Source organism: Acanthopagrus latus, chromosome 6 (assembly GCF_904848185.1).
Source record: "Acanthopagrus latus isolate v.2019 chromosome 6, fAcaLat1.1, whole genome shotgun sequence".
Classification (NCBI taxonomy): Eukaryota; Metazoa; Chordata; class Actinopteri; order Spariformes; family Sparidae; genus Acanthopagrus; species Acanthopagrus latus.
Window position 1 is genome coordinate 14947780 of NC_051044.1, and position 20866 is coordinate 14968645.

At 41.0% G+C, this 20866-nt stretch overlaps 3 protein-coding genes across 5 annotated transcripts; 2 read left to right on the plus strand and 1 right to left on the minus strand.

The window, feature by feature from the left end:
- Nucleotides 1-107: 107 nt before the first annotated feature.
- rrp9 (ribosomal RNA processing 9, U3 small nucleolar RNA binding protein) lies at nucleotides 108-6835 on the minus strand. 2 transcript variants are annotated; one of them, XM_037101535.1, is made up of 15 exons: nucleotides 6622-6835; nucleotides 6350-6441; nucleotides 6139-6251; nucleotides 5978-6045; nucleotides 4899-4940; nucleotides 4670-4796; nucleotides 4399-4523; nucleotides 4146-4238; nucleotides 3929-4029; nucleotides 3700-3834; nucleotides 2707-2769; nucleotides 2433-2590; nucleotides 2097-2176; nucleotides 1873-1946; nucleotides 108-270 (listed from the first exon to the last, which is right to left on the minus strand). In XM_037101535.1, exons 1-15 carry the CDS (start codon nucleotides 6703-6705, stop codon nucleotides 168-170), a joined length of 1458 nt encoding a protein of 485 aa, XP_036957430.1. In that variant the 5' UTR covers nucleotides 6706-6835; the 3' UTR covers nucleotides 108-167. The 2 variants fall into 2 exon arrangements, with proteins under 2 accessions (XP_036957430.1, XP_036957431.1); XM_037101536.1 differs by having other exon boundaries at nucleotides 2445-2590; nucleotides 6622-6834.
- Nucleotides 6836-6988: 153 nt separating this feature from the next.
- LOC119021320 lies at nucleotides 6989-10829 on the plus strand. Its single transcript, XM_037101537.1, has 6 exons — nucleotides 6989-7287; nucleotides 7605-7780; nucleotides 7901-8057; nucleotides 9303-9478; nucleotides 9666-9894; nucleotides 10020-10829. Exons 2-6 carry the CDS (start codon nucleotides 7625-7627, stop codon nucleotides 10214-10216), a joined length of 915 nt encoding a protein of 304 aa, XP_036957432.1. The 5' UTR covers nucleotides 6989-7287; nucleotides 7605-7624; the 3' UTR covers nucleotides 10217-10829.
- Nucleotides 10830-11395: 566 nt separating this feature from the next.
- On the plus strand, nucleotides 11396-16416 carry si:ch211-213o11.11 (probable G-protein coupled receptor). 2 transcript variants are annotated; one of them, XM_037101639.1, is made up of 2 exons: nucleotides 11396-11594; nucleotides 14340-16416. In XM_037101639.1, exon 2 carries the CDS (start codon nucleotides 14444-14446, stop codon nucleotides 15725-15727), a length of 1284 nt encoding a protein of 427 aa, XP_036957534.1. In that variant the 5' UTR covers nucleotides 11396-11594; nucleotides 14340-14443; the 3' UTR covers nucleotides 15728-16416. The 2 variants fall into 2 exon arrangements, with proteins under 2 accessions (XP_036957534.1, XP_036957535.1); XM_037101640.1 differs by lacking the exon at nucleotides 11396-11594 and adding an exon at nucleotides 13685-13807.
- Nucleotides 16417-20866: the final 4450 nt, after the last annotated feature.

Consider the following 20866-nt stretch of genomic DNA (forward strand, 5'->3'; position numbering starts at 1 on the left):
ATAAGAATTCACAGGAGAGACTCAGTGATCACATGTATAAATAATCACACTGGGTGGTTTAGGTATATGCTATTTTTTTCTTTAAAGGAAGATCACAAACATCATGATTCATAGGCAGTATTCAAACCTTTAATTTACAAAATAAAAAAGACACTTAACAATCCAAATTATTCAGACAACTTGGCTTCCTCTGGGTTAGGAGGTTTCCGTTTAAGAGGAATGATATAGATCCCGTTCTTGGCCTCTTTTATTCTCCACCATCGGCCCAACCTGTGGAAAAACAGACATGCTCTGGATCAGAGGGTAAACAGACATCTGTAGCCTGATAGAGCTTTAAACAAAAATCTAACATTAAAGAGAATATGGATAAAAAAAAAAAAACTTTTCTCACAATCCACTTGATTCGCCAATTCTACATTAGACGCCAGTTCTGAGTTTGTCCACATCCAATTAAACCTTGTTGGTGAACTTATTCTAACAGAGCCTCAGACTCTTCTGTTTCTCAGGCATCAACAAAGTGAATTAATTTCAATCAGACATTGATATTAAAGCAAATACTAGAAAATATTTAAAATGTGTGTAGGATTACTAAATTTAGATGATACAACTGGTTGTTGAAAGTCGTATTTAGAGACGTTACAGAAAATGACTGGAGTCACTGTAGCTCTTTGGTTATATTAGACAGTCATCTCTGACTTATCACAGCACTTTTATTACCTTTAGGCAGAAAAACCACAAAAGAGACTAATATTTATGCATAATGTTAGCTACACATATGGTGTATGAAAGCTTACAGATACAGACCAATGGAGCAGTATGCCCAGTAGTCATGGGGGGGCAGTGTGGCACAGTAGCCAATAGTTCAGGAGAGACATGACCACAGGACAAAACAAAGTTATAAACAGGATGGAACTTTTTGAGGAGAGGTTGTACGAGTTGGTGAGAGCAGCTGAGAGGAGACTGGACGGGAAATAAATGTGAGTGAGGTCGGCCGGTGGCGAAGGTAAAGTGGAGGTCTGTGCGCAACTTAACAGTGGAGGCCACTGGTGGTTGTGCTGCTTAACATCCATGCCAATACGAAGAACACATGATGTGGGCAGTGACTTTTACATCGTTTGAAACAATAGAAATTTATTTTTGGGTGTAAAAGAGGCACAAACATACAGTATTTCTACCTGTGTGGTAGAGATAAATTAATTCTGCACCACAACTTGATGGCACGACCAGCAAGAGAACATCTCTATTCTTCATCTAGTCTGCAGCCAAATGGTTCTGTCTCTTTGTTAGAGAATGTTTGTTTACACTGAAAAAAATCTTTTAATTCAACAATACTATAAGACAACTTCCAAATAGTCACAAACTGAGTTCAATTTATTGCTAATTTCTTTCAGTTTCAAGTTTACTGATTGGCATGTTTATCCCGTCGGAGCTGGAGATCACCAGTCTTTCTTTGTGCAGTACTGCCAAAGGCAACAACAACCTCTGCAATTCAAATTAATTTTCAAATATGTGGCAGGTTTTTAATTATCTATTGTACACCATTAATAATAAACATCCATCATAATGCGTTTCTGGTATTCACTTAAAAGAAAGTGAGGAAAGCGAGTGAGTGACACTACCCAGGAATATATTCTCATTATAACTTCCGAGTGTTTTTCCATTAACTTTTCTCTTCTAAAAAGAAAAAAAAAAAAAAAGTGTGGCTGCACTGAGAGAAATGTTAAAAGGTATAGCGACAGAGGCTGAGAGGTGGATCACCACTGCCATCTAGTGGACATTTCATTCACCGAACATGAACCTATGCTGACATTTAGTAGTCAAAAGGAACTCGACATACAGTTTCTATGGAAACATGATCATTAGTTCAGTTACCTGTGCTCCTGTCCGACTCCTGCCACCAAGAATTGACCAGAGCTTGAAAACTTCAGACTGTTGACAAACCCGGGCTGAAGAGAAAGCAGACCAAGACAAAAAATAAGATAAAATAAGATAGTTCAACTGCTGTTGTTGTGGTAGCTGTAAATTATTTGTCTGAGCTTAAAAACATGTTCAAAAATGTTACCAACTAGAAAACAGAGGAAGTATTGAGAACCTACCACTGTTACATTGAACAGAGGCTCCAGTGCGCGGTAATTCTGTCCACACTTCCACAGCTGCACCTGGGAGTTGTGTGAGCCTGTAAAGAACAACACACTGAATAAATCACTTCATATCACAACAGAAATCTTAAGTACACCTTGGATGCACATAATTGCAACAACTGCTCTACTCATGTGTAAGACATTTAATCAGGACTAGATTTATGAATTATATTGATTCAATTCTAGTTCTTACAAGTCAACTGAGAAAACATTCAATTCAAAAGTGTCGTGTACATAATAATAAAGTGCGAGTATGTGTGTTAGGAAGAAGCTGGTAAGAAGGACTCTCACAGCCAGAAGCACCTGAGGCGACTGTATCCGAGTTCTGAAGCGCCGCGACCGAAGCCACCCAATGAGGCTGCTCCAGCCCTGTGTCGCCATGGCAACCGTGAGCCTGCTTCACTGTGCTGAGAGGCTTCTTCTTGTTGACACTCCAAAGGGACACGGAGCTGAGGTCGTTGGGAAAATTGAGAGAGGGCACGAAAGAGAAAACATGGCTGGATCTGTTAATGCCAGCTACAGAAACTGTAAATGAGACGGGAAAAGAAAGCTGCAGCTGCCTCACCCGTCATCGGCCCCCGTTATCATATGCTCCTCATTAATGAGCTGGATACAGTCAATCGAGCCCCTGTAGGAAGACAGTATAATGATAAAGCAATCGATTACATCAGTCTTTCCGTAAGCTCACAAGAACTATGTGACATACAGTGAATATTAGCAGCTTTCATGCAGCTTTGAGATATACATTTAAGCCCTTTCACTGTACCTAAATCATTTATCATTACATCTAAAATGTTTATACCAGCTGCTCATATCAACTTTAATCAAGTTAAAACCATGATAATTTAATGTTCACCAATTTCAACTCCAAGAGGCAAACAGAAATGATGCCAGGAAAGTTTAATTTTGTAATAATGCACTAACACTTCAGTCACTGCTGTGCAGACAACTGGTGATTTGCACTGCAGAGATATTTGAAATCTGCCTGCTTGTTTTCGTCTTCTCATCATTTCGGCCTTCACGCTAATGTTTTAAAGAAATACAGTTGATCACAGTGGTCCGACCCATCTGATGTTTCTGCTGTGCTTATTTTATGCACCGTGTTGCTTCACTGGCATCTGTGATAAACCAAGTATACCAAAGAGCGACACCAGTCTCACATCAAACGTCACCACAACAAAACAGTTGTGCTGTTGTGCCTTATTTCTATGTTTACAGGGTGAAATACTCTTTTGTACTCTCTATTCAGACTTAATATTTTTTCTACTGATGATTTAACTTAATTTCTAAAAGTGACAAAAGCCTCTATGGCAAACATATAGACAGACAGCATTAAATGTTTTTACATTATGGATCCGTTTTAAACCCTTCAAAGCCAAAAGTGAAAAATGGATTCCTCATCTTTGAATAGTAATACTCCTTTACTAGACTATTTTCAGATTTGTCTATAAATTAGATCGAGAGTCATGTGGCTCTGACAGTAGATCAACACATCCGAAGACAACAGTGCGAACGGCATGACACTGAAACACCAGAGGAAAGACAGAGAGAGACTCACTCGTGGCCGTGGAATACCAGCTGAGATTCCTCGGCTATCTTCCACACCCTCACTGAGCGGTCCCTTCCTCCTGCAGTCACACAGCGCTCGCGGCTCAGGCTGTCCAATCCTGTGATGGCGTCCTGATGCCCAAAGCTGCAGCGCATTACAGTGATAAAAAAGTCAAACGCTGATGCTAAATGCAAGTGTTTGGCAGCGAGAGATTCTTTTTTTCTGATTTGTCACTCACAGAGTTTCCACGTATGCGTTCTCGTCCACGTTCCACACCTTTATTGAGCGATCATGTGAAGCGCTGTACAGATCATGAGTCCCCTTTCTAAATGAAAGGCCCTGAGGAGGGAAATACACTGATATGATTCACAGAAGGACCTCTGATTTCCTGACAATTCTGTTATGATAAAAATAAGTTATTCCATGCAGCTGAGAGAGCGGGTGTTAGAACGTACTGACACGGGGCCTTTGTGTCCTGTGAATTTATACAGATGTTTACACGTTTCTGCCTCCCAGATCATGATCAGTTTGTTCATGTCTCCAGTGGCCTAAAAAGATGGTGAAAAAGACGCTTCTGTTACACAAGTATGTAGCACTTTAGCAATGCCTTAAGTTTAAAAACAGAACATGATTCTTAAGCTTTTTTTGTATGAATAAAAAACATACATGTCAGCCTATTTCAGGTTATGCTGAGAGAGAAATGCTCACCAAGTATTTTCCATCTGATGATACGGACATACACAGGATATGGGCAGTATGTCCAACATGCCGATCCTCTGTGCCTTTCCTTCCACCATGTATTGTGTGCAGTTTCTTCCCACTTTCAACATCCCCTGCAGACAAGAGAAAATCAGTGAACTGACACCTCCAAATCACACCATTAGCCACTATCCAAATTCCATTTGTACCTTCAGTTTTTAAGTGTACATCCCTTTTGTATTGAATTGTAAGGATTTTCGGGATGTTAATATGTACTCACATTTAATGATGGAGCAGTCTTTGGCAGCAGAAAAGATGTACTTGTCATCAGAGGTGACGACCAGACAGGTAATTGGAAGCTTGTGTCCTCTCAACACTCTAATCTCTGAAGCATCTGGTGGCATGAGCTGAAAGACGGAATGAGATTTATAATTAAAAGTCAGTTTGTTCATAAAACCCCCCTTTCTCCTTAAATAGTGGAAATGCAGCATAAACATTCTCGTACTTACATCTTTGGCAATAAGTCGCTGAAGCTTTCCTTTCTGTTCAAGCTGAGAAGAAATCACACACATTTTTATTAGACAAGCCATGTACTAATAAAGGCTTTTTATATCAATACCCTCTCAAGCACCTCAGATCTTCTCCTATGAGATTTTCTCCTATATGACAAGGTCCAAGATCACAGACAGGGGATTGACTTCTTAAGGACTGAAAACCTTACTACATACCAAAAGGTTTTTTTTTTCCTTTTCACCAAATAAACATGCAGTTACAGATGTTGCGCTCCAAGCAGACTTCCTGACACAATGTCAAGTTCTCAAATTAGAAGAATCACATCAAGATGTTTTGATGCCTCACTTCACTTCATAAAGAATCGTGTTACCATCCAAAACAAGGCCTTGGCGGTTACCCTCATATCAGAGAGGTGTCCTGAAGTGAGTTAGAATCTTTGATGAATAAAGGTTACATTGTGACCCTGTCATTGGTTTTTCACTGCAAGATTCAATGGTTGGCTCAATATTATTTTATGCTATAGGAGTGTGGCATTTAATGGATGCCCCTGTGAAACCTGCCATCAAGAGTGGAGCCATAAGATGCATAAATATGCCTCAAAAGAAGTTACTGACAGGGACTTGTCATGGGTGCCACATCTCATAAAGCACATAAGTCCCCGCGAAACGTATCACAAATTCTAATAAATTAACATATCAGTATTTTTATCTGGTCAGAATTTCACTCACTTGGATTATGTTAGGTGTTCAATATGACAGGACAGCGCAGACTGAATCAGTGATCACACTGAAGATAAGAATGTGACTTAAGAGGATCATAAGAGTAAGGGCTGGTGGTGGTCAGAAAAATGATGATAAAGTGAAGGTGTCATGTCAGTGTGCCCAGTGGCAGTATACAAAGGTTCTATCTTGTATTTCTTACTTCTTTATTGTATTGTTCATCATTTTACTAATATTAATGTTTATTACAATACCACTGTCCTTCGGCTGCTGTGATGAAGAAATGTGCCAGTTTGCGGGGCAAATAAAGTAGATTCTGATTCAGTAACACCCTTTAATACAGAAGACACTCTTACCACTTCTTCTTGAAGTCTTCCAGCAATCAGATCAGTCTCGAAGGCGTCTTCTTCCGCTTTGTTTTCCTCTGATGAGATCAGATCACACAATAAACACACGGTAAACAGGTTGTAACTGTAAAATTAATACCTCCATGCTGTATAGGTAATACAAGCTTTACCTTCTTCCTTTAGCTGGTCGAGGTAAAGTTTGGCTAATCTCAGCTTCTTCTCCTGTGGCGTCTCATCATACTCAGTCTCCTGATTGGACTGTCTTTTCTTCGGCTCTACACGACTGCACAACAAGAAAAAAATGAATTACTGCTAGGTTGGCTACGTGCTTTGAATACAGGACCAAAAAACTATCAGCAATACATGACCCAGGAAATTAACCTCTCTGTCTCAGAATCGCTGGAAATCTCTTCGTTGTATTTGGAGGATTTCTTCGCTTGCACTTTACTTTTTCCTCCCGAGTCGCCATCACCCTGCAGCAGGAGAAAATATAAAGGGATTGTAATGACACTCTTAGTTTACATCTGTGCGTGACACCGTCTAAAAAGGTATAGAAAACAGCGTGCTACTTCAGGTAAGTTGCATGAGTCAACCTGCTGGTTAGCTAGCGACACTGTGATTTAGCTTCCTTGCTAACACGTCACCTCTCTTACCTTTCGTTTCGGCGCTTGTGTATTTTTCCCCTTCTTGACAAATTTGGGGTTTTCTTTCTTCTTTATAAAGAAAGACGAAGACATGGTGAGACGCGACAGACCGCGTTTCAAACTAAACGATAACTATAAACTGAGTTCACTCCACAAGTTTCTATGCAAGTCAACATTGAACCCACATGGGTGCACTGCAACCGAACTAATATAATGCCGTCACGTATGGAGACACGCGCTGATTGGCTTATCTGCTCAACCGCTACTACATGTCCCGCCTCTTGTCAGAACTCTGAATTCCCATTGGTTGAAATGAGATTTTAACATTCGCAGGAAACTGTACTGAGGAAAAATACTTCCCTCGGGGAATTAGCTTTCGCAGCTTTGTTCCGCACATAATTGTTAAAATATAAATTTCACAACACAACACTGTTATACGCACGCGTACCATTCACAATAAAAGATAATTATAGGCGCGGTATTTCACTTGTATTTAACCGGAAATATTTCGCGCGGCTGTTGAAACAAACCCGTTATAGTGCCAGGATCTATTTACTGTATTACTGCAGTAGTACTACTACTTCCTCTACTACGCAGTATTTCCATGTACTGCGCTGTCTCTGTCCTCAGTGAGTGTGGGTACAGTTTATCCTTGAAGTCGAGCTGAGCGGCCAGGTGAGCCTCCTCTCAACCGTCTGACATGAAATATCATGTTTTCGCTGATGTTATTGAAAGACAGTATCACTTAGTGGACCCAGCTGGAGGCAATCTGGGGGCTGGTAGGAGGGGTTGATGAGGAGGCAGGGGGAGGAGGGGGGATGCACCGTGAACTCAACTTTTCATTTTTGTATCGCATCAGTTGGTTTAAAAATTTTTTTTGAACAAGCAGCGATGAGCGACCATTAAAACTTTGACTCAAAAAGTTTCACTCCATCTCCTGTACAAAAGCATTACTGCTTGTGTGAGCTGACCGCATCTTTCACCCTCCACAGTTATACTTTTTTCCACCCATATGCCACCCAAGAGAGAAGCAGGAGCGACTCCAGCACAGCCACCCATCAAGATGATAAAAATCGGCGGTGATGCACAGGAGTTTGGCTGCGATCCAACGGAGGATAAGTACAGGTTGGCTGAAGAGTCCAGCTTCTCTCCTTTTCCCAACAATGAGGTGAGAGAGTTTTTTTGAAATGTACATAAAGAGATAAACAAACAAAGAAACAAACACAGCTGTTGTTTACTTCACCCCATGTGGAAATTGTTCAAGTGATTTCTTTTTTTTTTTTCTCAGCATGAACACATTGAGTTTGATGAAGAGCAAGTTTCAAGTCCAGGCATCAGAACAGACACCATCAGTCTCCTCATGAAGATAGAGCAGCTGCAGGCACAGCTCAAGTATGAACGCAGATGTAGGATTTTGGCTGAGAGGGAGTTGAGAGAGCTGAAAGGTGGGTGGAATAAGATGACGAATACATTAAATTTCCACACTAAAAACATTTCTAAAAAACACCTGTCGTGACCACACAGTCTGATTATTAGTCTAATGTATGTGACTCACTGTAATCATAAACAGGACAGCGCTGTACGAACCACTGAGGTCAGTCCGCTGTCACATAGTTGCAAATTTGGCTTACAATCTACAGTTAAATCTGCAGTTATTCTGCACATGTTGGGCTTTTTAAGGCTGATTCAAGATTTAAGAAGCATTTTATTGATCTGCTGTGCACAACATGACACAGAATTAAAATAATGGAACTTCCTGGCACTAGAAAAATAAGCGGTATTAAAATAGCAATCCGAAAATCCAAAGGTACTTTAAAAAAGTTGATTGGTAGCTGCAAATAAACAATACTTTTTCACAGCCTACTGTAATAGAATAGATTTTTATTGTTTGTCTAATTAATATGCAAGAAAAAAGAAAACAGAACCAAAAAAATTAAGTTTGGTATTAAGTAAAATATCACTTAAACAACAATTACTCCTCCAGTTTAATAGCTAGAATTACTCAGTCCTGTAACCAGGTAGTCACTGAGTCAGTGTGCAGCAAAAATGTGTCATCTGTCTACAACTGAGCAGTAAAATTATGCTTTTCTTCTTGTGACGTTGTTAGGTTGGTAGGAGGTTTGAAAAAAATTGAATATCGTAACAGGAATTGATCTGAATGCAGGGAGAGACCCTCTGTGTTTTAATCTTCAGAGCTTTATTTCTCCTAAATCAAGGAATTTGTGAAATTTAGATTGGAGCACGAAAAAAAGAGACCCGCGTCGGCATCAGTGCAAGATGTGAGTGAAAGGTGGCTCAGGCACTCTTCAATCAAGTAAATGAGGTGTGATCAAGAGTGAGAAAAAGAGCCGAAAAACAAATCTTTACAGACATTTTTCAGTAAATGGAGTGCCAAATTACAGAATGCTTTTCATTAAGCTTTTCAAGAAATTATAGGAAAATTTCACCTGTTTAAAAAAAACAAAAAAAACATCACCACATCTTTTGATAGGGAAGTGTTGTTTTGAAAACACTTAGACCCCAGTGTAGGGAGGTACAAATATTATTGAGCAGGAAAATGATTTTGTGATTTGCAAGATGGTTTTTGAGATTTGTTGCTCATTAATCAAAAATATCTTAGGTGTTATGCTAAAGTCCTGGCAGATGTAGACCTGCCATCAAAAAGTTGAAATTTCTGCTACTTTCCACAGAGATGAACACTCTCATGATGCAGATGAGGCACACGGCACACGAGCTGCGAGTCACTCTGGATCACGTTCTCCAAGGAGGCGAGGCGCCAGGTGCTCCACAGAACTCTCAGGATGAAAGTATTTCTTTCCTGAATGAGCCTGAGGCAGAGATGAGAGCGGTTCATGATATCCAAGAGGTCAGAACAACAGCGAGATGTTGGGAAGAATTCTTAACTCGCACCTTGTTGTCATAAGACAACAACATTCACTTCAGTTTCAAAATCTTTTAATTTCTCTTCCAGCAGTAGCAAATTATTTTGCAAAAGCAGCAGCGTCACATTCAGCCAATTTGTAGCTCACCTTTTTTGTCTTTTCTGTCCTCAGGATGAGCACAACTTCTTGTATCTTGCTGAGAATCTTCGAGTACCAAAAAGTCTTTACGAGCGCATCGCAGAGATCGGAGACTACAAGAAGTACACGTCAGCACTGCTGATGATACTTTTTGATAGAGAAACATTGGCCACACACTCTCTGCAGGGCCGGAGGACCACATTTACCGGAGACGATTGCCCCAAACCTCAACTCCCACCTGAGATCTTGAGAGGTATAATTGGTAAGATGGCACTGTTGGATTTTAAGGACACAGATCGTTTTTGTGGGTGCTCAGTTTTTTGGACTTTTTTTACGATGAATTCTATAAAGTAGAAAAAAAAATGTTTGTTTGTTTCGTCCTTCTAGATCACGTGGCAGCCAAGTTCGGAGTTGATCGCAGTCAAATAAAAACAGCAATCCGCACAAAGTTGAACAATGAGGACAAACTGTTGAAGAAGAGACTGGGTTTCGGTAAAGCTGAAAGCAAAGCTGTGGTTGAACCAAGCTTCTGCCAAGATGCTTCACTCCTGACTGAAAATGGAGAATTGATGAATGACTCTTAGTCAGAGCCCTCTGATGCTGCCTTCATCTGTCGGTCACCAGTATTTCATGTCTGATAGAAACGTGTGGCAAGTTGTCTTTTTTTAATCCACATCTATTTTTTCCTTCCGGTAACTTATTATTTTTTTTAACACTTTTTAGAATACGTACTTTTTCACTTAGACAGTTTGTTGTCTCTCGCGTGCTCAAAAAGTGTAAAACCTGGTGACCGACCAAGATGTTACACGCACGATGAAGTGCCACATTTGTAACCGTCAATAGTCGAAACAACAAGTGTTCTTATTTAATGTGAGGTAGTGATTGTGTGTAAATCGCAGGTGTGTGAAGGTGGCCTTCGTCAAACATATATACCCATGTAACTTGTCAGCCTGGAGCCGTCTGTCTGTTTGAAAGTAGGATGTTGTGAACATGTTTAAAGTGATATGGATGTCATTTGTGCTCTGTTGTTTCATGACAAATTGTGCATTACAATAAGATGGTACTGTGTGTTTCTAGAATAGCTCTTTTTGCACATGTAAGTGATAATTAATCTTCTGCTTCCACAACATCTGTTTCATCACCTCGCTGTTTTGTTGTGCTTGACCATGTAAGGGGCCAATAAACATTTGAAACTGATTCTTCCTCTGATCTTATCTTGGACCTTTCTTAAACTACAGTATACATTACTCTCTCATGGGAGTAGTCTTTTTTTTCTTCCAAGCAACCAACAGATGTCAGCGCAGAGCTCCGTGTCATGCTGTATTTTGCCAGCCATGTCATGAATTCCCAAAGTAGTACAACTGTTGTGAAATCTTTTACTTAAAAAGATAAAACTCAAGAAATAGGATCGACGCTATTTAAAGACGGAAATGTGTAAATCCAATCGATACTTTTATGTCTGTTTTCCTGTCAGAAGCTCTGGAGAGAAGAACAGAGGGGAGAGCGTGTGAACACAGAGACACAGTGATAGTGGACAGTGTGTGACAGTCACAGCCCCATACTAACTGATGAAAGTGTGTGTGTGTGTGTAGGACATGGTTAATGTCAGCTGGTGGCCGTTTGATAGAGTCGTCCCCTCTTGAAAGATGGGATTTGAACAGCCAGTGACGGCTGGCTCCTCCCCCTCCTCTCTCTCCATCCAGCTGTGCTGTCTCAGTGGACGCACATCACCATCACCTCTCTCCCTCTGGTCGTGTCAGCTCTCCTGCAGGAGCCCGGATCTGTTTTTCCACAGCTTATTACAGTTTTTGCATAATTCCTTTACCCGACTGCTGAGTTTGATGCTGTTACAGGATCCAGAGAGGAGTCGTCGCCGTGACTTGGATGGACTCAACTTTACAAGACTCAGAGGAAAGTTTTCGGAGGAACTAAGGTCAAAGCTTCAAATGCAAGAGTGGCTGTGTAAGTTTCTGTTTGAGTAAGTAGTAAACAGTCACCTTGTTTGATAATCAGCAGAGTTTGTACAAATGATTTATATATTTATGCATTTCATTTATAAAGAAAATACAGTGGACTTGAATTTTCAGTGTAACTTTATCAGTCCAGTTCCAGATGTTTAGTTCTCAACCGTTTCCAAATAATTCCTCCATTATTCCTCTGTTATAGATGTCTGTGGCTGACAGTAAGATAAACAAGAGGCCTGAGAATTTCAAAATACAAAACAAAACAATACAAAATAGTTTGAGCATCAAATGTCACTCTTACGCAGTCAGACGGACAGGATCAGATGATTTTAAAAACATGATGAGCAGAGTGGCATTATTGCTTTTTTGCAAAAAATGAAATAAAACTTGTTTACTACAGGGTGCATTAAAGTGATAGACCAGTTCCATTGTGCGTTACAGACCTCTTCATAGTGCTGGTATATTGCAGTCTGGTGACATTTTGACTATTAATGAACCACAAAACAACTGTGGCGATTTTGTCTATTGGGTTAATACAAGAGCCTTAAGACATTTAAGAAACACAAAGGTATTATAATGGTATTATAAACCACTGACATCTTACAAATATCAAAGATTTCTATTTTCAGCTCTATTAATGACAAATGGACAAAAATTGCTGAAATGATTCCTCTACCCATCACATAACAATGGAGCCAACCCTGCTAAACCTGGGCAATATGAAGCCCGCTGCTGATGGTCATTTATTTTGATGCCTTAGTTAAGAATCAAATATCATTGTCTAACTTGACTTTACCATTAAAATATCAGCATACTTACATACAAATGTTGCTAAATCGAAATCCGTCCGATAAGATGTTTGTCTTTTATTCCTCGCTGTGATGTCCTCGAAAGATTTTCTCCATGTCTTTGTTAACTTTTAGTTATTTGATGCTAATATATACTTTGGATAAAATTAATGGTAGTCACTTTGACTACATGTCAACTTAAATGCAGCAAAATTGGTTATTAACATAATTAAGAAGGTCATCATACAGGAAGGGATTATGGGGTTTCCCCTGTACAGACTAAATGCTCTGTCGCACAGCTTTGAGAGGGATTAAAAAGACCTGCATAATTCCCTCATCCTCATTATAAAGTAGATAATTTATCTGCGGATTCTGATTTCTTTCTACTCAAACCAGTCGCAGCAGAGAACAAATGCAGCAGGGGTGAAATCCACCATGTTTTACCCAGTTGCACTGATAATAACAAAAGGTTCCTGAGAGCTAATTACACTTGAAACGGCTGGCGGCCGAGAACAAGAAGTAAAACGTGGCCTTTGAGGGTGCAGCGTATGCGGTGGAAAAACGAGGACATCCTTACATAATGTGACCGAGAATGTGCATGTACGAGTCCTTCCTGGGGATAAATCATGCGTGGCATGCCAATAGCTGTCCACCAGAGAAGATTACAGTCGGGGAGAGCATCAGTGGATGCCTTGGCAGAGAGCGAGCACATGTATTTAGGACACAGCATTCTCCACTTAAAACCTGATTACGATTATCAGCACAAGATGGCAGATGCATGTATGGGGACGCGCTGGAAGACAACACAGAGGGAACGACAGCTGTAAACGCACAAATGTGAAGACAACATTGATATTTGCAGCGTTTCACACACATAATTTACATCCAGTCGATGCTTTCTGGTTGTTTTTTTTTTACATACGTATGAAGCTACGTGACGATCTGTGGGGTCAAACTTGTCCCGGCGAGAGTTTTCCTCTTTGATGGTGCGGTGCAGGGTGACACTGAACACATATTAATCAATGCAGCCGGTTTCCATGCAGCTGGGCTAAAACAAGCACACTCATTATCTTTCATTTCAAAAGGATGGGGACGGACGGAGGAGAGCCGGGGTGTCTCTCCATGAATTATTCCCATTGATCATGTCTCTCCCTTGCTAAAAGAGACAGAGAGCAGCCCGTCTTAAATATTCCCACCGAGGTAAATGGTTATTGATTAACTTCCCAGTACCTTTAAGGTGTGAGGCTGCAGTGAGGATCCGTGGATGATTATTATCACGCGTTCATCATCAGTGGCTATATGTGGAATGATGATGATGAATGAAGATTAAGGCGCAATCCCAATACACCCCTTGCCCCTACAACCTCACTCTACCCTGACACTACTCCTTGTAACTCATCTACAGGATAGAGGAATATCCTGGGTAAGGCTCAGAAATAAGAGAAAACTAGTTCATACTACGGACAGACAGTTACCAGGCAGAGAAGGTCTTAAAAAAAAGATGATATTAATTGCATTATGGGAAATATATAATCCAACATTTTCGGCTCATACTAGAGACTAAAAGTTAGGATATCTCTGTCATAAATGCTGTGGTTTTAACCATTTCTCTGAAATCTGTGTCTCACGAGTCGTCCATGTTGGCAAGAGTGCAATAATATATTGTTTCAGTACCCCTTTAATGCTACTGAATGTGTCTGTGTTTCTAAACTGGTAGAGAGAAGGAGGACACAAACGTGTCTTTAAATGAATACCAATGTTGCTCCGTATCTGCTGGGCGTGTTAACAGAAGTCTGTTTGCTAACTTGTTCAAAAGGGACTGTATGTGATGCGTTGCCATCTCCTTGCCGTTGCCGTGGCTGCAGAGCAAGTTCTTGCAGATTGTGTTTATTGAATATAATTTGACATAAATGTTAAATATCCTGTTTTAATGGACTTTATTTTCTCCAACATAGGAGTGAAGCATATTTGATTTGACGTCTGAAGGAGGACCATTCGGACTCATTATAGAGCAATGGGGGAGTCTGCTGTGTGTGCTTTGAGACCTTTACTATGAACCATGGAGGACAACACTTCATCCCTGACCCTTGAGTACAAGGACAGCACCACCGTTTGGGCGCCGCTGCCCTCCGCTCCCAGCAGACAGCTGGGCACTCTTCCCAACCCGCAGACACGCTTCAAGGACCTGACAGGGATATTTTTCATGGTGACCCTGAATGTTCTGGCACTTCTGGCCAACACTGCTGTTCTGGTCGTTGTCATAAAAGCGCCTCATCTCAGGAAATTTGCCTTTGTGTGCCACCTGTGCGCGGTGGACCTGCTGTGCGCCATCTTGCTCATGCCGCTTGGGATCGTGTCCAGCTCTCCGTACTTCGCTGACGTGGCGTTCACTGTGCTGGAGTGCCAGGTCTACGTCTTCCTCAATGTATTCCTCATCGCCGCCTCTATCTTCACCATCACAGCCATCAGCGTGGAGCGGTACTACTACATCGTTCACCCGATGCACTACGAGGTCAAGATGACGTTGAAGCTGACTGCAGCCGTGTTAGCGATGGTGTGGGTGGCCTCTGCCGTGCTGGGGCTGTCCACCATGTTTGGATGGCAGTCGTACGACGGCGGCCTGAGCTCCATCAATGCTGCACGCTGCTCGCTGCATTGGAGTCACAGTGACCACAGAAAAGTCTTCTCTCTGCTCTTTAGCGTCATCTGTTTCTGCCTGCCTGCTGTGGTGATTTTTGCTGTGTACTGTAATGTGTACAAGGTGGCCCGTGTGGCTGCCCGCCAGCACGGACCTCTGCCCTTGTGGACGAACAGTCAACTGAAGCATCGCTCTGACTCAATCAACAGCCAGACGACCATCATCACAACCCGTAATGCCCCACGGAGGATAATGCGCGACCGGCCTTTCGGTGGGGGTAAAGCCGCTCTCACTCTGGTGGTCATTGTTGGCCAGTTTCTGTTCTGCTGGCTGCCTTACTTTGCCTTCCACATCAGCCTGACACTGGACACATCACCCAAGATTCCCGATGACCTGGAGGAGGCGGTCACCTGGCTGGCATATTCCTCCTTTGCTGTAAACCCATTTTTTTATGGACTTCTTAACCGGCAGATCAGGGAGGAGCTCTGCAAGCTGAGGCGCTGCTACTCAGCGCGACCCGTAGAGCTGGCTATCTCCAGCCACGAGAGCTCGGGCCACGAGAACTTCCTGCAGTTCCTCCATCGGACTAGCTGCACGATAGAAACACGTGCAAGCTTTGCCGTATCCAGCCCCAGAAGTACTCTGGATCAAACTGGGCAGCCTGGATTCAGGATACCAGGACAGATCCCAGAGGAGTTCAATTAGATATACCTCAGTGTTGTGCCATGGCATTAGCCTGCAGGACTACTAATGATCACACACACAGGAGCTGAAAGGGTCACAGCGAGATGATATCTGTATAATTGTCAAACTCTTAAGTTTCAGCGTATTTTTAAGGTTTAGGAGAGATTGTGCGTTTTGGTGAAAAGAATCGCTCTCTCAAGGTCTTTCGTATTACTGGGTACTGTACCTCCAATATGTCTGTAAACCAGACAGTAAAGTATAAGATCAAGAAATAAATACTCGTTTTTTTCTTGGGATTACAGTCAGAAACAAAACTGGAATAGAAAGCTACTGACATTTTTTTGCACTAGTGTTAAACTAGGAGCAATGAAGTTACACTTTATTTCAACTAGCCACCAAAGCAAAGTAGCTGTTTTCTGCAATCTGTATATCAGCTTCTTTGAAAAGTGATGACATTACACTTGTAATGTTTCTGATTCGGGCTCAAATCAGAATTGGAATGTCAACAGATCAAGATCAAAACCAAGACCGGTTGATTTTATATGGGTTATAAATATAGCAGCAATATCCTTTGTACAAGTTATTCAGTGTTGTCATGTTGTTATTACATTGCAGGAATTTCATCTTTATTTATTGTACTGGTAAGACACATCATGCTTTGTTCCGATATGTATTGCTTTAAATGTGCAAATAAACTGGTTACATGCAGAGATTCATTCATTCATAATCAGGTATCTTACGGAGACAGTCTGCAACAGTGAAATGATCGGACGGTCCTGTAACCATGAGATCAACAGCATTAAAGTCTCTGTGCACGCTTCGGATACGTGTGCCAGCTAAATGCTTTCAAATGTGAACGCGAAAGTTGGTTTCTCTCTCTCTCATCACACACATAAACAGACAAACAAACAACAACATCACCAAAAGGAGACACGTGCACATGTTACCTGCACGTGCACCTGTGCGCGTCCTGCCATTTTGTCCCTGTGCAGACGAGCTTTAACTCCCTGGGTGCTGACCTCCGTGTCGTCCGTGTGTCCACTTCTGAAAAGCCTGTGACTAAGACTGAGCCCTAGTTAACACATGATTATATAAGGAGAAAATGCCATTTCATAACAGCTGAAGTCTCTAATACCCTCTTAATGTGTGTACACTGGCAGAAAAACAACAATTAATTAATACTTAGTTATCTGTGAGCATGACCTACTTGTCATATACTGTCCGCATACAATCATGCACTGTCTTGTTAACATAGGCCCATCATTATTATTCTTGACAGATCAATGATAACAATGAGCACAGATTAGACATAAGGTTGAGACAAGCTGTTATGATAAATGGCGACAATTTAATGAAGGGAGCATGCAGAATTGTCACCAACTTAAAGATATAAATCAGAATGCATGTGAATAGGTTAAACATGTAAAAAGGATTTATCCTCATTTATCAGCATTTATAGACACCCAGATATGTTAAAAGCTCAATAACACTGTGTCATTTAATGTTCCCTGGAGCTTCAGGGTACCGGTGCCACTTTGAGAATAGTACAGCTACGTACGTTCTGTTATCAAAGTCAATACAATAAAAATGCAGCCAAGAGCAAGCAGTGATGAAAACACATACAGTGTGCAAATATGCTATGACACTTCGACGGAGGTTTGTTGCACACAAACAAATACTGTGCACACATGATTACACAGAGATGTTTACAGACCTTCTCCCACCTCCACATGTATAAAGAGGATGTGTTTTTTTTTTTCTAAAGGATAATATTATGTGAACTTTTACGTTGATTTTAATTTCAACAGCACTCTTAATGACTTCTTTATAGTCAACTGCCAAGTGCTGTTTATAGAGTTTACAATAGTCATGACAAAGTCAAGGGTGGCGTGTCTTTGCTTTAGGCATTGCTGCCTCACAGCAAGAAAAGTTCCTGGGTTCGATTCCTGGCTGGTCAGTATGGTGGATGTAAAAAGCTGTTTGTCTCTATATCAGCCCCGTGATGAATTGTAGACCTGCCCAGTATACCCGTCCGCTACCCCAGTGTCAATGGCTCCAGCCCTCATGCTGTGTAACCAAACATTGCTCAGTCAAGCAGAGCTTTATTCAAAATTTTCAAGTTTGCAAAAGGTACCAAAAATGTCTGGCTGAATTTTTCTGAAATATACGTAAAATGATGCATGAGAAATCTAGAATATTTCCATCTGATGGAATGGTGCAGCCATAAAAATATTGGGTATTGGGTTAGGGTTAGGGTTAGGGTTAGGGTTATAAGACATTTTCCACCAGTGAAGCTACTTGAAAAGAGCTGATCATGCTTTATTCATTTTTTTTTTTTTCAAATATGGTCTTGTGCATGTTAAAACACCTTGAAAGTTATACAAGTAAAAATCCAAACCAATAGAAGCTCCTATCTCCGACAGGACACACTGCTCCTTAAACGCCTCCTCAGCAGGCCCACCACTGATTCTGTGACTTTGTGACATCACACTATGTCACCATGTTGCACATTTGTAAAACATACGCCCAGTGTTTAGTTTTGAGCGTAAGAATCTGTTTAACACACCGTCTCTGTTGTTATTAGCGGCGCTGGATCAGGCATGACAGTATGAGAAGACGGATGTGTTTTTTGAGCACTAACACATGTAAACCTATTCTAGCTGTAACATATGTAAATTTCAGCAAAATTAGGAACCTGAAAAAGAACATGATATGTCTCATTTAAAGGGGGAATTTAAGGAAACTTGATGTGAAGGGATTTTATGGAGATGTCACAGTTTGTACTCTAAATCCAGATTTACTCATTAACAAGTGTCTGTCCCTTTTCTTTACCATAAAGTTGAACATAACACTAATAGTTACATGTCTTATTGAATACGATATACTGTATGTAATGCAATGGTAGGAAAAAGGCAACAGTAAGGTTAACAAGAATACGGTTCAAAGAGCTGACTGCCTGTTTCATCACCTAGCTTCTATAATGTGTGATTCAGTCTAATGAATATTTAAGCCTGAGCAGTCTTCATAAGTTCCTAATTAAATTGAAGCACCTCCAGCCTCAGTGGCAGCCTTCATTAAATCGAGACAATCACATCAACTGTGCGTCTCCTTTGCAAACCATATTCATTGTAGATCAAACAAACGCCCACTCGCTATGGAAAATGAGAATTCTGGCCTGAGCTCAGCCGAGTGTGGTTTGTTATTTGGCTGTGCTTAATGGTAAATCTGAAAATGTTTCTCCGCGTGCTGTATCTTGCGCCGTCTGTTTACTTTAAATTCGATGAGCATCGCTGTTGTTGCACAGACAAGCCGTAATGAGGGAGCCAGTCCCGAAGAATCAAAGGGGAGGAGGTGTGATTGATGGCGCTGTCTGACAGAGCGAGACACATTATTTCATCAGTGCTTCCCTCAAACAGCAACAGCAGGATTTTTCCTCGGGATCACATGCACACATGTTGCTGAAGCATCTCCAGTGAGCGTCTTCACTGATCATTACGGACGTCAACAGTAGTTTAACATTTTGGGGAACACTTTGTTTTCTTGCGGTGAGTTATATGAAATAATTGACACTGATCCTCGATCAGACTGAGGTTTGAGCAAGTTAGAAACTATGACCCCCCAACGACGGCTCTTAAATGTACACTATGTAAGAATTGGCCACTTGTTCAATTCATACTCAAACCAAACAAGGGGCATCTGTTAACTGTTAACTGCTGCTAAGTGTGTGTGTGTTGGTTGTTTACACATACAGAACGGGAGCTTTGGACTATTTGCATGCATTCTGTAGTAGATGTCTCTGCAAGTGTTCTCAACTTGCATTCTTACATGTTGCACCTTATCAGTAGTCTAACACGGCGGTGTATTGATGAATCTGTGTTGCCATCAGTGGTGTGGAAGTAGTGGAAGCATTTGGAATTGTGCCTTTCTCTCTCATTCTCACCGTTCTGTCATTTTCATCTTGGAGGTTTTTTCGATCAGTTTGTAGTCTTGCTAAGATCAGCTATCGGTCTTAAGCTTATTCCCCCAAATGTTTAACTTTGTTTTTTTTTTATCTTAATAATCAGCTTACTTTGGCAAAATGTGCTGTTTTACTACATCTCATTTTGTTTGTCTGGAGAGCATTTCGGTCACAATATAAAATATTTGACTGTATCCTAGATCATCTCTCATATGCTGCTATTTTTGCATTTACGTTGAAATTATACCAACAACATTTCAGTGAAACAGGGAACGTGTTATATAATTTTAGCATAAATGCCTTGGTGGTGTCCAACAATTAGAAGACAAATTCTGGCCAAATCACGTAAATGCACATAGATAATCCTGCTTAGAGTCAGCAACGACATTTTGAAGCCTCACCTCAACATCTGCTTAACTGACTTTGAGTCGGTCCAATGGAAAGCAGAACGTCACAGCTACACAATACATGATCATAGACTGTCTTGAGAACTGGACAGTATAATAAAGTGAAATGTGTGTTTGTGTGCATCTTTCAACGAATGAGTAAACTACATGTTTTTTAGACTTTTATTATTTGACCACGAATCATTCATCCTCCTTAGATAAACTGCCCAGTGTGTGTATTGAATGGCAATTTTTTTTTTTTAAACATTCGTGCTGGATAAATGGTCAGAGTTCTTATATTGAGATCATTCATACAACACTGAATTTCATGGTAACAGAAACATGTAATGATGTGAGACGGAACTGCGGGTGTCTCATTTGCCACACTGGTGTTTGGCCTCTGAGGGTGATCTTGTAAAGAGGGTTAAAGATAAATATGTTGAGCCTAGAAGCAGTGAATTGGTGATCAAATTGTTAACTAAATATGACAAATAATCAGTCTGAGCTCTTGTACTAAAAACAGCTGGAGCGACAGCTGCTGAGCAGGAACACTGTCTGACATCCCTCGTGCCCCCCAGTAAGCTGCTGCTGTTGGTAGCAGAGGGTCTGAACCGCGACCGGAGTTAAATCCAAGCACTAGTTAAAGCAGACACACATTTCCTCTGCTTAGTGATATAAACACGAATAATATGTGTCTGTGTGTTTGTGCTCTGAGGCAGCCGCCTGTATAAGCAGCACGAGTCACATATACAAAGACGAGACAATATGTTGTAAGGAATAAAATGGGCAGTTATGCATATTATTGCATATTATTTT

Excerpts from the sequence above, each read along its gene's own strand:
- LOC119021320 (XM_037101537.1), top strand. The coding sequence starts at position 7,625 with ATGCCACCCAAGAGAGAAGCAGGAGCGACTCCAGCACAGCCACCCATC. Across the intron at positions 9,479-9,665 it reads CGGTTCATGATATCCAAGAG|GATGAGCACAACTTCTTGTA; the intron begins GTCAGAACAACA and ends TTCTGTCCTCAG. Across the intron at positions 9,895-10,019 it reads GATCTTGAGAGGTATAATTG|ATCACGTGGCAGCCAAGTTC; the intron begins GTAAGATGGCAC and ends TCGTCCTTCTAG.
- rrp9 (XM_037101535.1), bottom strand. The coding sequence starts at position 6,705 with ATGTCTTCGTCTTTCTTTATAAAGAAGAAAGAAAACCCCAAATTTGTC. Across the intron at positions 4,030-4,145 it reads GACACAAAGGCCCCGTGTCA|GGCCTTTCATTTAGAAAGGG; the intron begins GTACGTTCTAAC and ends TTCCCTCCTCAG. Across the intron at positions 2,770-3,699 it reads CTGGTATTCCACGGCCACGA|GGGCTCGATTGACTGTATCC; the intron begins GTGAGTCTCTCT and ends GTCTTCCTACAG.
- si:ch211-213o11.11 (XM_037101639.1), top strand. The coding sequence starts at position 14,444 with ATGGAGGACAACACTTCATCCCTGACCCTTGAGTACAAGGACAGCACC.